At 45.0% G+C, this 15,181-nt stretch overlaps 1 protein-coding gene across 2 annotated transcripts in view; it reads right to left on the reverse strand.

The window, feature by feature from the left end:
- Positions 1–15,181, reverse strand: part of ELL2 (elongation factor for RNA polymerase II 2) — a 269,731-nt gene that overhangs the window by 101,773 nt on the left and 152,777 nt on the right. For both annotated transcript variants that reach the window (XM_085632502.1, XM_085632503.1), the window contains 2 exons: positions 4,902–5,026; positions 4,655–4,751 (listed from right to left, as the gene is read on the reverse strand). In XM_085632502.1, the coding sequence (XP_085488628.1) occupies positions 4,655–4,751; positions 4,902–5,026 (222 nt within the window). The remainder of the gene's footprint in view (positions 1–4,654; positions 4,752–4,901; positions 5,027–15,181) is intronic.

Genomic DNA, 15,181 nt, shown 5'->3' on the forward strand with positions numbered 1-15,181 from the left:
CTACCCCCAATCCCACATGTGTGGAGAACAACACATGAAGTGTGCCCCTCTAATTGTGGTAGGCGCCTGAAATGGAAGAATATTGTTGGTAATGAGGGAAAGATCCTGGAGGTAAAATCTAAAATGGCTAATATCATACCTAGTTTAGACTCCCCCTCTATCAGTGCGCAGGAGGTATCCACACTGTTTGCCCAAACTACGAACGCATTAGGCGAACTGTTCTTAGTCCATAATGTGGGAAAAAGGGATAACAAAAGTGGCAGCACGAAGGGCAATGCTGGGTGGTTTTCACCTGCCTATCGCGACGCCAAAAGGGAATTATTAAAGGCAGTGAAATCCAAGAATGGAGCCCCGATTAGTGTCGCAAGGGGCAATCACAGGAGGGTTATATACTTAAGGCAAAGGTAGAATGGGAGAACCAGTTTTGGTACGACCTGAAGGTCGCAAGCCTAAGGAGGGACACGAAGGGTTTCTGGGACCTATTAAGAGCTAGGGATAAACCCGTGGATACAATGATAACATGTAATATACCGGAGGGCGCGTGGTTTGACCATTTCTCCCAGCTCTATACAATGGTCCCGGGTAAGGGGGTAAGTTTACCAGAACGGCATCCCTTCGTATCCTGTGAGTTTAATGATGAACTCCTGTTTACAGCTAAGGAAGTGGTAGGGGCGATTAATTGTCTTGTCCCCAATAAAGCAACAGGCCCGGATGGCATACCAGGGGATTTGCTACGTATCAACCCGGAGGAGTGGGAAAAACTCATCGCTGCCCTACTGAATGCTAGTTTTGATGGGGCAACTTTCCCGATCTCATGGAAGGGTGCTGAGGTCGTCCCAATTTTTTTTAAAAAAGGGAGTCGGGACGACCCAGCCAACTACCGCCCCATAAGCCTCTTAGACTCTTCGCAGAAGGTGGCGGGAAAAGTGGCTTTGGGCAGGGTATTGCAGTGGGTTGAGGAAAAGGGCATTCTTTCTGACTTCCAGGCCGGCTTTAGATCGGGTATGGGGACGATAGAGCAATCCTTCCGGCTTATGATGCTGTATTGGAAAGTGGTTGTACTAGGCAAAGGCAGTCTGTACCTCGCTTTTATAGACCTGCGGACTGCCTTTGACCTGGTCCCACGCAGCCAACTGTGGAGTGTGCTCGATGAACAGGGTATTCCACCATACCTACTAAGCATACTGATAAAACTGCATGCCGATAATTTCGCACAGATCAGGTGGGGTAATCAGGGGCAAAAAACAGCACGAATACCTGTAAATAGAGGGGTACGCCAGGGATGTGTCTTAGCCCCCACTCTGTTTTCATTGTATGTCAATGGAGTGGTGGAGCATCTGCTGCAACATCCTGCTGACGCACCATCCCTGGCTGGCAGAAGAATACCCACCCTCCTATTTGCAGATGATACCCTCCTGATCTCTAAAACCCCGGTAGGCCTGCAGAGTCTGCTATCTAGCTTCAAATCCTTTTGTGATGCAAGGGGGTTAGTTATTAATACAGGGAAAACCAAGTACCTAGTCCTTAACCCACCGAAAAAGATAATTAAACCACCGACCCTAGATTCTGTTTCCCTCGAGAGAGTTACGGAATTCGATTAACTTGGTATTCGTCTCTGTGACTCTATGAGTTGGAAATGTCAACACCAAAAGATGCTGCTGACCCACAAGAGGGTGGTGGGTGCCCTTCTTAAGGAACAACGTGCCTCAACCCTCAAACCCTTTGCGCCTATACTAGATATCTACAGGGCAAGGGGTGTTCGTGCAGCACTTTATGGGGCTGAACTCTGGGGGGTACATAATGTGGATCAGCTTTCCCGTTCAGAAAGTAAATTCCATAAAGATCTAATGGGGCTCCCCCATAGTACCCCAACCCTTCCACTGCTCTTGGATATGGGTACTCGGTCAATTAGTGACCAGGCTAGGCTCCGTCCTCTCCTCTTATGGGCGCGAATCTGGAGAGTTCCAGAAATGTCTAGTTATGTGGATGGCTTAATTGATGTGTTGGGGTTGCCAGGCTGGTCTAAGATCTGTTGGTTCAGGGAAGTCAAGCGTCTTCTCGTCAATCTTGGCCTTGGCGACGCTTGGAACAATAGAACTGCCCCCCCAAAGTCTGTCCTGAAGAAGATATACTGGAGATGGGTAGCCGATGGTAGAAGTAGTAATACCAACTTGTGCAGGACCACCTTGGATTTCCTTTTGGTAAAAGATGTGTCTTTTTGTGAACCATACTTTGATGTTATTAAAAACCGCAGGGACAGGGCTCTATATTTCCAATTCAGGATAGGTCTACTTCCCGTGGGGGAATTGACTTCTAGGTGGAAGGTGGATTAGGACAGAGTCAGTTCCCCATTTGTTGTTTGAATGCCCGGCCTATGTAGTCCCCCGCAGTAGATGGTTAAAGCCACTCTGTAGAGAACTTGGAACAAGACATTATAAGGAGGCCCTACGTATATTGAAAAACGATCCACGGCCCCTCTTTGACTGTGGCTTAGCAAAGTTCCTAGGATGGGCTTGGCGTATTAGATCAACTAGGCTTCTGTACCTTGTTTAATCTGTATTTTTAAACTGATTTTACTTAATTTATTGGGACCATTTGTAGTATGAAATGTATGGTTATTTTTCTATGTATTGGCTCCTTTTATTGTTTTATTGTTCATAAGTCTATGTACTGCTTTTTAAGATATTTATCATATCGAAATAAAGCTTTGTCAATCATCAATCAACCAGGTTTTTATTGAAAGTCACTTTATTGTTCCACATATCTAGGTTATGGTTATGTCACTTGGGGTTTCATCACTATTTCTCTTCTCAAGAAGATCACTCACAAAATCTGAATTGTTGCAACAAAAAAGTACAAAGTATGTTTAAAATATGAAAATTAATCTTCCTTTTGTATCACAACAAAATGAAAAACTTGATGCGGCTGAAACAAGTTAAAAGAAAGATTTTGTTATGGCTACTTTACCTCTGTATAAACCAACTCTAGGCAGACATTCTATCCCATTATCATTCTCTCTTGATTAAATCAACACTTAATATGGATCAGTCATCCAAAAGGAAGCCACATATGAATACTGCTCCAAACATCACCTAACAATTTTTCAGTCATAAGTAGGAGTCGCATATGTAAATCCTTTGTAAGGAAACAGCAGTTACTTTGCAATAAAAAGAGTGCTAAAGCTTAAGAAGAAACCGTTTAAGGAAGATCTCATCAAGCTTCCTTAAAGTTAGGTTCTCTCCTAAATCTGCTCATCTGTGTATTCATATACATAATAAAAAGTAGCAAAAATGTTTGGTAGTGATAAACCACTAGAGTCTACGACATCCCCTGGGGAATTACCAGCAAGCTACACCATATACATTTGGAGAGATACAACTGAAAAAACATGGGTGCTTTGCAGAAATTAGGGATTAAGTAGAGTTTAGCAGGCGCAATCATACGTTTATGACAAGAAAAGGGTTAGTCTATAGAGAAAATAAAACCTACTGAATTTTGTTTCAAAATAAGAAGTGTGCTTGCAGGGCATCACAGACTGTCGACCCTCCACTGAAAAACTGCATTTGGCTATACAGACAGAACAATTCTAAGTTGTTGATTAAGTCTCTTGGAGAGGGACAAGAATAGAAGGCACTGCAGAGCTATACAAGAAAAAGACCATGAACAATTCAGCACAAGCCAAAGGATGTTATATGTGGCTCTCTCGTGTGTCAGGTGACTGATATATCTGGCATCTCAGACTGAATTTCTGTTTATACCCTGCTTGTCTCTAAACCTAGTTTAGAAAAATATGCTTTGAGAAATTACAGTAATATTTTGGTGAATACCACAGAAATGGCGCCAGAGGTCTATTGAACTTGACTGAATTGGTAGAAAACAGTGCTGGATACTTTCTTGCAGCATGGAACAGCACCCTCAAATTGATTGTCTGTTTAAGCATGAGGGAATAAACTGCACACGGAGTGAGCCGGGAGGGGGAGTGAAGAGAACCTCTTGAAAAAGGTCACATTGTTTTTACGTACAAGGCAAATGCCCAGCATCAACAAGAAATATGAAGGAGGCAAAATGGAAGAGTCTCATATGGTAATGGTGGGGTATTACATGTGAGGATTAAGAAGGCAAGGGTCAGTTGCTATGGAGTGCTGCTGCACCGTACCTTTAATTGTGAGAGATGCAATAAATGGACAGAAACCGAGGGAACTTGGGGTATGACCATGCTCAGGTAAGCAGGTTTGAAACAAGTCTCCAGTGTAAAGTTTCTCTTGAGCAGCACGGTACATGCAAACCGTAATTACAAAGCGGACAGTCATTTTCAAGACAAATTAAATAGTTTCAAATGTTGCAGACTTTATGACCTAGGATATGGTGCTCAAGAGTACTTCCAAAATTGTAGTTCAAAATAAAAAAAATTGTATGCTAAAATAAAAGTCAGATCACAGCCTCCCCTTTATTAGGTGTAGCACAGGTCCTTATTTTAGTTACTGAGAAACATGAATGTGTATGGACACAAAAAAACACCTCAATTGATCTGTGGAGACATGGAAGCTGGAATAAATTTCCGGAACGACAAAAAAGGAGAACATGCCATGTTATTTTTTAAAAGATAAATCAGTCCTAAGTGTTACTGATTTAACTATCAGGAGTCATAAAATACCTGTGAAGGAGAAGTAGATGCAGGATCCTTAATAGAAGTTTGAGGTGGAGAGTCTGACTGACCAGTGCTGGAGGCATTCTGGGACGGATTTTGTTTCCTGGCAAGGAAATATAAAACAGGGAAAGAGAAACAAGAGTCTTTTAGGAAATCTTTTCCTAAAAATGAAGATTCATTAAAAAAAAAAAATGTATCACAATCCCTACCCTAGAAGGTCTATCCCTGACCAGTCTCATCTCTTAGGACCTACCTGGAAAGAACTCGATCCAGCAACTGCTTATCTTCTTCCAAATATCCAGGCCAATCTTTTTGAATTTCTTTAAACACAAAATCCTTTAGCGTGTAAGAGTTGTCCTTTGGGTTTAGATTTGCTACCTAGAAATAAGAGACCGCATTTATGGTCAGAAGCAATGCCAGAAGATACATCAATGGTTTAATAGATGCAATTTAAAGAGCAGCACGAAGCAGAAGAACTCTGCACTTTATATACTCCAGGGGTTTTCCAGTCATAAACCAGATCTATGTCAAGGACTGTGAAGTTAAGTATTTAATAATATAACAACTTTATTACCGCTTAAAAAGCTATCAAAGTAGATCAAACACACAAATTCAACAACTGAAAATGTTACATCTGTTTAAATATAAAAAACAGTTTAAAAAATACTTTGTAAAACTACATGAGTGATTTTTTTTTTAATTTCATTAGGCTCCTATTTAATGCTTACAAATCATTTGTAGGCAGCGCTCTAAAACTAATGTTACATGTCATGCCCAGTTTAAGTCATGAGAGACAGAAAACACTATTTGTTCAGTTGGATCATACCTTCGAATCCTTAGCGCCTACCAGTAATGTTTCACAACTAAATTCTTGCAAAGAGCTATGATCAATTTCTTACATGACAATATGTACTTCGGGCAAAGAAAAATAAATGTGCCTCTGTTCCCATATGACTTGGGCAATGAGGACACAATTTTGTAGACTGCCCTATTTTAACCCACTTTACAGTAAACATGCTACCTGGAGGGTACTGCATCTAAATTGTGCATACAGACGTTTAGCTGGAAGTGGAGATGTCCAGTTCATATAAGGTTCAAATCTAGGGATACATTTATAGAGTCAAAATGGACAGATGCACCCTCTTGCGGGTGTTCATTCCAAATCTGGATTAACCTGGTCACTCAATTTTTCTTTAAATTCTAAAATGATTACTTTATCATTTTAATAGGCGAATCCCAAAGTTCCCTGATCTTAATCTTACCACAAAGATTTGGTACATACTTCAACCACGGAGTATGAGCTTCTTTATCAAATGAAATTAAGTCCACTAATGATTCTCTATATATAGATGGACAGTTTTGAAACGGACCAGAGCCCTACCCAAAATATCAATGGCTCTAAAGCGACTACCTGGTGTATGCTATTAAGTAGCAAATCTAATCTCAGTGGTCATAGAGGTGCTCGTTGGTAAATTACACAAAGCCCTTATAAAGGTTTTTCTATTGTTAATGCAGTTGCATCAATGTACCCCCATAGCTCAGCCTTTTAAGAGGCTGCTGGCAATGCCATAGCCCTGTAAAGCTTGAGAGCAGGAGACGGAGCCTCCAAACATGGCTTTTAACTACCTCCCAATTGCCAATGCTCTTTGGTTAAGAAAAGTGTCACTTTTGTCCAGTTGGGAGCCCCAGGACAAAGTGTCAGTCAGCCGGACTCCCAGATATTCGAAGTTTTTCACCTGATCTATTTGGGAGCCTTCAATCATTATCATGTCTCTAAAAGATTGATGTGGTTTTATTGCCATGTACTTAGATTTACACAGGTTTAGCTCGAATCCTCTGGATGCAGAAAATGTTGCACAGGAATCCAATATAGACTGGAGACCCATGAGAGTTCTGGTTATAAGGAGGGAGTCATCTACGAACTTAAGGAGCGGGTCAGGGATTCCTGTGGATTTAGGTGGATTTAGGTGCATAGTCCTTACACTTGGATAACCAATCCATTGCCCATTAATATGAAGGCTAAACAATGTCGGCACAAGCAGGAATCTCAATCTGATTGGAAACCATTGCATTGGGATCCCGTCTGTTAGGGATCCCGTCTGTTAGGGATCCCGTCTGTTAGGGATCCCCCCCACCCCCCCCCTCTCCACATTCAACCTCACTTTTGCAAAGGATTGTTCATTTAAGATTCTCAATATCCAAAAGGAGGCCACTAGGGATTTTGAAGGCTTATAAAACTCAGTTTGTCTCTCTCGGAACAAGGTCAAAAGCCACTCGCAGGTAAATAAATGCTGTGTACAGATCATGTTTTAGGGTGATCTATTTCTAATGCAGCACTTCAACACAAAGGACATGGTCAAGGGTACTTAATCTGCTCCAGAAGCCCGTCTGTGAAAGAGCATTATCGAGGGCAAGTAATTTATTCTTCTGATACAGATGTATCAGCTTTGGAATAGATACCAAAGCACGATGTATTCGGAGGTGGGTCTGCACATAGACTCAAACCAGAAAGGCCTGCAGGACTAACTGGGTAAAATGCCCCTCCAGGAAAACCCGATTATCCAGGGAATAATGCCTTGTAAATATAAGGAAGGGCACCCACATACCTGCCTGGCAAATGTCTAGGACAGGGACTGTGTGCCAATGCAGTGGTAGCAGCTTTGTCTCTGGTAGAATGAGCACACAGTCCTTTTGGAGGCTGCTTTTTGGCCAGTGTGTAGCAGAGATTAATGCAGAGCACGATCCAATGAGAGATGGTTCTCTTCTGCACTGCCATGCCCTTTTTTGCTTCAGAGAACCCTCAGAGAGTCTTTGGCACAATCCATGTAGAAGTTCAGCACTCTTTGTTTCCAAGTGGAGCTTCGCCTCCTCCTTAGAGGGATGAGGTGGAGCAATGAACACCAGCAGGGTGATGGTTTGACCAATGTGGAACAGCATCGCAACTTTGAGCAGGAAGGCTACCTGTGTCCGCAGAACTAGTTTAACAGTGAAGAAGGAAGTGTAGGGTGGACTGACACAGAGACCAAAGCTCATTCACATGCTGTGCCAAGGTAATGGCAGTGAGGAACATAGTATTGATAGTAAGGAGCCATAAGGGACAGCAGTGAAGTAGCTCTAACGTAGAGCACATCAGACGAGTCAGGACTAGATTAAGGTCCAATTGCGACATAAACGTAAAAAAAAGAGGGAAACTTTTGCAGCCCTTCGAAAAGCGCATCACAATCGGTGACTTAAAATAACTAAACTGATCAGGAAACCATAAGAAGGCCAAAAGGCCCAAAAGAGAAAGCTTACATGTGCCCAAAGCAAAGCCTTGTCGGGCAACAGAGGACAAATAACAGAACATCAGATAACTAGGCTTGAAGGGAGTCAATCTGGCGAGCTGCAAATTTGTCCACATCTTCACAGAGGCTGCCACAATGACAATCACCTGTGAAGAAAGTCAAATATGTTCAGTTGTCGCCACTCAATCTCCAAAGCAGGATGGTGGAGATTGCGAACTTCCATGTGCAGAAACATGCCCCATTGCAGAAGAGACGCCAGGTCATACCAGAAGGGCAGTCCGATTGGAGAACTGGATTCCATATTCTCCATGCCCAATCAGAAGCCACTTGGATGACTTGAGCCTGGTATGTCCTAGTCGTCTTGATAGCTTGGGCAGGAGTGGTATCAGCAAAAAGGCACAGGCATACAAGAGCCAGAGTTCTACTCAAGGTGGAACACCACTCCGAGCAAGAGACACCTTGCAAACTCACAAGCGCAGACACTGCCTTCATCAGTGCCGAAAAGATCAAGCAAAGGTTCTCCCAATTTGCAGAAGAGACCATGTGCCATCTTAGGGTGTAGCTGCCATTTGTGACCCACTAGGCGCCGACGGCTGAGCTCGTCCACCCTGGGATTCAAAGATCCTGCCTGGACAGTCCAGCCATTTCCAGATGTGCAAGGCCTTCTGGCACAGAGTCCATAAGCCCCACCAAGCCCCGTTTGTTGCAGTACCACATGACAGAAGTGTTGTCCATAAGCACCTATACCCGCCTCCCCTTGATGGATGGAACAAAGGCTTTCAAAGCCAAGCGGATGGCACTCAGCTCCAGAAGGCTGATGTGGAGCTGGGACTCTGCCGGAAACCAGATGCCTGTGAGCGAGCTCCACCCCTCACAAATGGCTGCCCCTACCCAGAAGCGATGTATTGGTCACCACTGTTCGTTCTGGGTGCAGAAGGGAGAGAGGTTTGCCACTGACTCAATCGTGGTTAAGTAACCACCAGTGCACGTCTTTTGCAGTCTCTGCAGAAATTAGAAAGTGGTTTGAGACGTCTCCTGGAGGTTGGACCCACTGGGATTTCATATCCCACTACAGAGCTCAGCCAGCAGGAGGCCATCAGTCCTAGCAGCCTCTGAGCCAGCCTCACTTAAATCCAGGACTGAGTCTGGAAGATTGGGATCATAGCCTGAATGTCCTGGACTCTTTTCTGAGGGAAAGGCACAAAACTGACATGTTTCCAGAATGGCTTTGATGAAGGGGAGCATCCGAGAAAGTCTTGTATGACTTTAGCACATTGATAGTGAATGTCAAAGCTGACAGAAGTTCACTGTAGTCAGTTCACAACTGCCTGGGGCAAGCATGCCTTCAAACAGCAGCTTTCAAGTTAGGGGGAAGACTAGCACTCAAACGTCCAATGTTAGCTGCCACCACCCACATACCTTTTGTGCGACACCTGAGGGACACTGGTGAGAAGGGGAGCACAGCGAACCGAAAATGTTCCTCTCCCATCACGAACTGCAGGTAGCATCAATGGACCAGCAGGACAGGTATATGAAAATAGGTGCTCTTCAGGTCAGTTACAGTTACCATCCAGTTTCCAGGGTTGGTGGCAGACAAGTCTTGGGCCATGGTGAGCATTTTGAATTTCGCCTTCCACAGGAAGGTGTTGAGACTGCGCTGGACTAGAATAGGCCTCTGACCTCCTTGGACACCAGAAAGTTGCAGGAATAACAATCATATCCTACTTCTGAGACGAGCACCCTCTAAACAGCCGTTTTGGACTTGCTTGCACTTCCTGCTGCACAATGGAGAAATGGTCCCCTGACAGTTTGAGGGGACTGTGAAAGGTGAAGCAGAGTATAGAGAAAGGGTAAGGCATATACTTTGCAAACAATCTGTAGGACCCACCTGTTTGAAGTGATCGCTTTTTAGCCCGGTATTTCAAAATAAAAAAGTGTTTTTTTGCATTCTACTGTGTTGCTGCATCTTGGAAGGGGCATGGTTAAGAGGTTTGGTAGGTGGGGCAGGAGGTTGCGAGGTACACTGACCTTTATCAGAGTGTCTGACACCCTAGCCTCTTCTCTAAAACTGTTGTGCTCCTTGTGGGGTTTGGATGGTTGGTGGTCAGGGATGCACCTGTCAAAGCCATAAAAGGAGTGATTGAACTGCTGTGGTTGGTGAGGTGGGGCGGAAAGGCCCAGATCCTGAACAATTGCCTTGCTCTCCTTAAAACCCCAGAGTGGAATCAGCTTCCACCACACCCCCCCCCCCATCAAAGGGCTTGTCAATTAGGAAGGGCTAGTGCCTATGGCTCGTTTGATGGAATCAATGATGTTCAAGCTACAACAAATCGTGAACTTGGCAGCATCACAACATATTAAATTGAATGAAAGAGTACATGGTGAAGGTCTTCGGGCATACCAGGGAAGACTTGAGCCACCAGATCCCAAAGGGAACGTGAGTAACATCCCAATAAACAGCTACAGTTAGCAGATCGAAGGGCCAAGCTGGTAGAAGAAAAGACATGTTTGGCGATAGTTTCCACATGGTTTGATTTCCTATCGAGGGAGTGGTGGAAAATATGTTTGTAATAGAGCAGGTGTTGGAAGCCAACACCACTAGGCTTTCTGGCGAGGAGTGCTGCTAAAGAAAAAAAGTGTGGTTGCCAGGGGCAGTGTGACGGCACCTGGCAACATGTCTGTTGCTCGGTCTAAGTGTGCAGGGGGGGTGGGGGAGTTTAAAGCCCCCAACAATGTATCCATTAGTGCCTCGTTAAAGGGAAGAAGGGGCTCAGCAGATGCTTGCCACAGATGGAGGATTTTAACCTTCATGGTAGTGAGTTGGAGGTCCAGATCTTTCGCCACCCTACCCATCACCATGGCATAGGAAGCGTATACCCCTGTGGCTTGGTGAGGGGGAAGAAAAACAAGCATTGGCATAGCCAATAGGTCTCGCCTTTGGGACTTATAAGTGTTTAGCCATGCCGCGCTGAGTACTGGCTTACTCTTGGGTCTTGTAGTCCTGGTGCATCACAGGGACCCCAGATTTAAGCATGTGTCCCTAGTGAGGTGCATGGTGATTGCCCTTTCCCTTGCCATCCTCAGCAGTTTGTGGGATGTACATGCCCCAACTGACGTCCAAAAATAGCCAGGACAGTGTATTAGTCTCTTTGACCTTACAAGCTGTGAAAGTTGCGCGAGTGCCGCTAACCAAAACCTTTGTATGACTAGCCCTGCATTGTCATGATTAAAAAGCCTTCATTCAGAGGAGTGTGAAACACCACTACTGTTTACGGGGAACATAACTCATGCATGTCCACAGCTGAAACCAGGACAATGCTTGGAAAAGCACCTAGAGGTGCCCCTCACGTAATCTTAAGCTTCAACATGGCAATATTTCAAGAGAAGATGAAAATAAACCAGCTTTCACAACAAAGATGATTATTCTATTATTCTATGTGCCCTTAGAACAACCAGCAGAGCCCTCCGCGGCATCGCACTCTACAAACATGTTAGAACAACCGGACGTTCTCTTCCCTTTGTTTTTAATGCATGTCTTATTTAATTTGATATATGCTTGTTTTGTGTTCCTCGTCCTTTAGCGCTTTTTTTCGGGTTTAATTAAGCACTCTTCCAAGAGTGTGTGTGTTTTAGAGGCAACACCAGCAAATCCAAATTTAACCTTTTTAAGTTTAACACAACAAACATGACGCACAACAGGCACGCGAGATAGGACAGACAGCATCTAACAGACGTCCGGTAAGCTTTCTTACAAACACCTCATTTTTAGGTCTCGGCTGCGAAAGGCTGCGCTTGCGCAGTCTCGCTCCGAGATTTAATGAGTTTGAGTGACTTTGAGAAGAGGGGCTTGCACCCGCCCCTCTTCTCTCCTGTTCTCCATTGGCTGGCCTCGTAAATGCTGGCCAGCCACTGGAGAAGAGGTCAGTCACTCCGATTAGGCCCCGTCCTTTTCGGATCGGGGGGCGTGTTTTTTGCGAGAAGTCTCAGGGAGGAGACAACAGCAAAACACGCCCCCCAATCCGAAAAGGACACTCCCTTTCTCCGAGGCATTTTCTGCTGTGCCTCGGAGAAAGGCGGTGGTGTCCCGGCGTTGCTCCCTCACCTCCCGGCTCCTCCACGTGCCTCATCCCTCTGCTGCTGAGATTACCGAACGCTGTGCGCGCGGCTCGCAGCTTCCTCCTTGCGGCCTATATAAAAACTGCAAAAGTCTGAAAAACCTTTGTAAGGGGCCTGCAATGGTAGGTGACACCGCAGGGTAGCTGATGTTTGTTTAATTTATGGTTTTGTATAGCGCTGCCTGTCATTTTGGACGTCGGAGCGCATCACGTTTCATGATCCAAGCAAAACATTCGTTGTGTACACTAAGCCACATTTTATTTATGTTTACATATAAATACGTCCATTTCCAGACACCGAGTAAGTGCCTATACAGCTTGGCGTGAAGTGTCATCACTCACGTCAAACGTGCCCTACTGTTTGACGTGCATTATTTACATAGAAGGGCAGCGTCGCTCTCATTAGCAGCCTACTGTTTCTGGGTGGGTGGCGGGGGACGGCCCCGTGTGATCCTGGACGCACTCAAAAGAATGGCATGTATTGGGTCAGCAGAGTCGCGCCCTTTACACGAGGCTGTTCCCAAGTGTTTGTTCGCGAGCAGTGCTTTCATTTCTGCTGTGAATGTCAGGGTGGCTGCGTCCCCTCCCCCCCAGTCCTTCCCCCTATCGCTGGACAGAAGATTCGCCAGGCACTGGAAAAGGAAAGAGGGAGGGGGCGAGGGGAGCGTAGTGCGGTTGGATCTTAAATTCAGAGCGGGGACGGGCAAGGTGGTACGTACCCTTAGTACAAAGACATACTTAACACAAGCGGTGTATCATACAGTGTTAACAGTTGTCTTATTTCTGTTTCGATAGACTGCTAGCGTTTGCAGCAGCAGCTGCATGGCCGCCATTGGTTGAACCGAGTCTGGGAGGCAATCTAGGAAGCGGAACATGTCCGAGAGCGGGGCGGCTCTGGCGGGAAACAGCGAGATGCCGGGCAAGAAGCAGAAGCTTAGTAGCGATGAAAACAGCAACCCCGACCTATCCAGGGACGATAACATGAGTAACGCCGGCAAGAGCAGCGTCTTTAACACATAAAGAACAGCGAATGCACCTGGGTTACTTTAACTAAGGTACCAATTTTGCTAAGTTTGGTAGAGGGTAGACGTCCCCCCCCCCCCCTGCTAAGATGTTGCGCTCTAGTGAGTTGTCCCCTTGCCATATTCAGGATCGCCTGCGCTGTTGACTGCTTTCCGCGGGGTAACAACGTGCAGGGTGCAGTGGATCCCCCCACCCGCTGAGCCCAAGACAAAAGGCTAATTTAAAGGCCATCAGTTCTCCTTTTGTGGGAGCACCCTGGAGCTAGCGCAGTGGAGGGGAAACAAAGGCTTGTTATCACTTAGCAAGCATTCAAGGGACACTCCGGTTTGGAAGCAAGCTTTTCACTTTGTTCAGTCCTTAAATATAAGAGCTTGTACTGCAAGGAATGTCAGCTGTATTGTTATGTGTGAGTATTTACACGAATAGCCATTTAAATGCTCATTTTTTAAAATTATTTTACAGATGATGTGATGTCACTTCCTTTGATATCACAGTCGATGTCGCGTGCAGTGACGTCACACGTCGTGATGTGACTTGCATGTTAACTTAGTTAGCCCCCCCCCCCTTTTTTTGGGACTTGTGCCATGGCATTGCAATAACTGTTTGTGTTCAGTGAGCGTGGTTGTGTATTGAGAGCTTTCTGTATGTAGGTCTGCGTGCCTCGCGCGTGAACATGGACTGTATCCGTGCAGTGTTTTGGAGTATTACGCATGTCTGTTGTGTGCACAGTCATTTCACCATAGGCGCATCCAAACTATCTCTCCATTACAGATACAAGTTAGTCAAAAAGCAAACAAAAGTCTCCCCCTTGGTGTTGCACTTGCAACATGTGTTTTGCGTTTTCTCTAATGAAGTGAAGCTTGCACCACCCTGGTCTTGCTAGACTATGTGATGTGATCGTTTTGCCTCGTGATCCTTCTTTGCCGAATGCACCAGGAACTTCGGCAGTGATACAATCATACATTATTTTGTTATAGTTATAGCTTGTGCGCAGAGCTGGAAGTGCGGCCCCACATAGATAGAGCGGGGAGGGGAGGGTTTATGCGGAGGCACAGTTCTCATCTGAGTGCCATGGAGCGAGGGGCGGAGAACCCGAAAGAAGCTTAGCACAAGCATTTTTTTTTAAAGTCACGACCCTTCCTGCAATCAGTGCCCCAGGGCCGGTGCTCCGTTTGCCGCATAGCTGTGACTGCTGCCCCCAGATCTTAAGAGATTGGCACTGAGATGTGAGGTGATAAATTAGCAACCAACGCTTGTTTTACCTAGCGTCTTATGCGATTGGTGATGGTATGTTACTGAATAATTACAAAATGCGCGAGATGCCAGATCCGTATGTGTGTCCGCGATAACAAGGCACAACAAGCATTTACAATGCAACTGTATCGGCATTGTTAAAGTTAGAGCTATGGTCATTGCTCATAACAATGCCGTTTCTTTAAATGTTTTAAAAACATAAACAAAAATAATGTCATGAGCAATGCCAATAGCTCTAAATTTACCAATGCCGAGACCATTGCATTGTAAATGCTTGTTTAGTGACGCTTTCATGCAAAAAAATAAACAGTAATGTATATCCAACAGGTACGTTAGTTGAATTTCATTCAGAAAACATTGTTCCCATTCACCAACGGGAATGTAAATCTATCAACTCCCTGGAGGAAACATGGCACACTGCATGCGACAAGGTGGCAAAGTCTGCATCAGCATCTGTGGTGCCGGCATGTGTTCGGTGCACTCCGGTAAGCATCTATTGCATTTCATTTATTCTGTCTTTACGTAACAAGTTTATACCGCCGAAAGGAATTAATTTACAAATGTCCCCACAGAATTGCACTTCAAAATACACTAAGATTTTTTTAATCTCGATTACAAGAGAGGACATTTATTGCATTGAATAATCTTACAAAAGTGGCGGTGACACACGCTGAACATAATGTTATAGTGACAATCTTTTTACATCCCAATTGTTCAGCATTCAGGGTATTTTAAACAAGCGAACACAGAGGAGAGAAAGCGAGAGGAGAGAAAGCGAGAGGAGAGAAAGCGAGAGGAGAGAAAGCGAGAGGAGAGAAAGCGAGAGGAGAGAAAGCGAGAGGAGAGAAAGCGAGAGG

Source organism: Triturus cristatus, chromosome 2_1 (genome assembly GCF_964204655.1).
Source record: "Triturus cristatus chromosome 2_1, aTriCri1.1, whole genome shotgun sequence".
Classification (NCBI taxonomy): domain Eukaryota; kingdom Metazoa; phylum Chordata; class Amphibia; order Caudata; family Salamandridae; genus Triturus; species Triturus cristatus.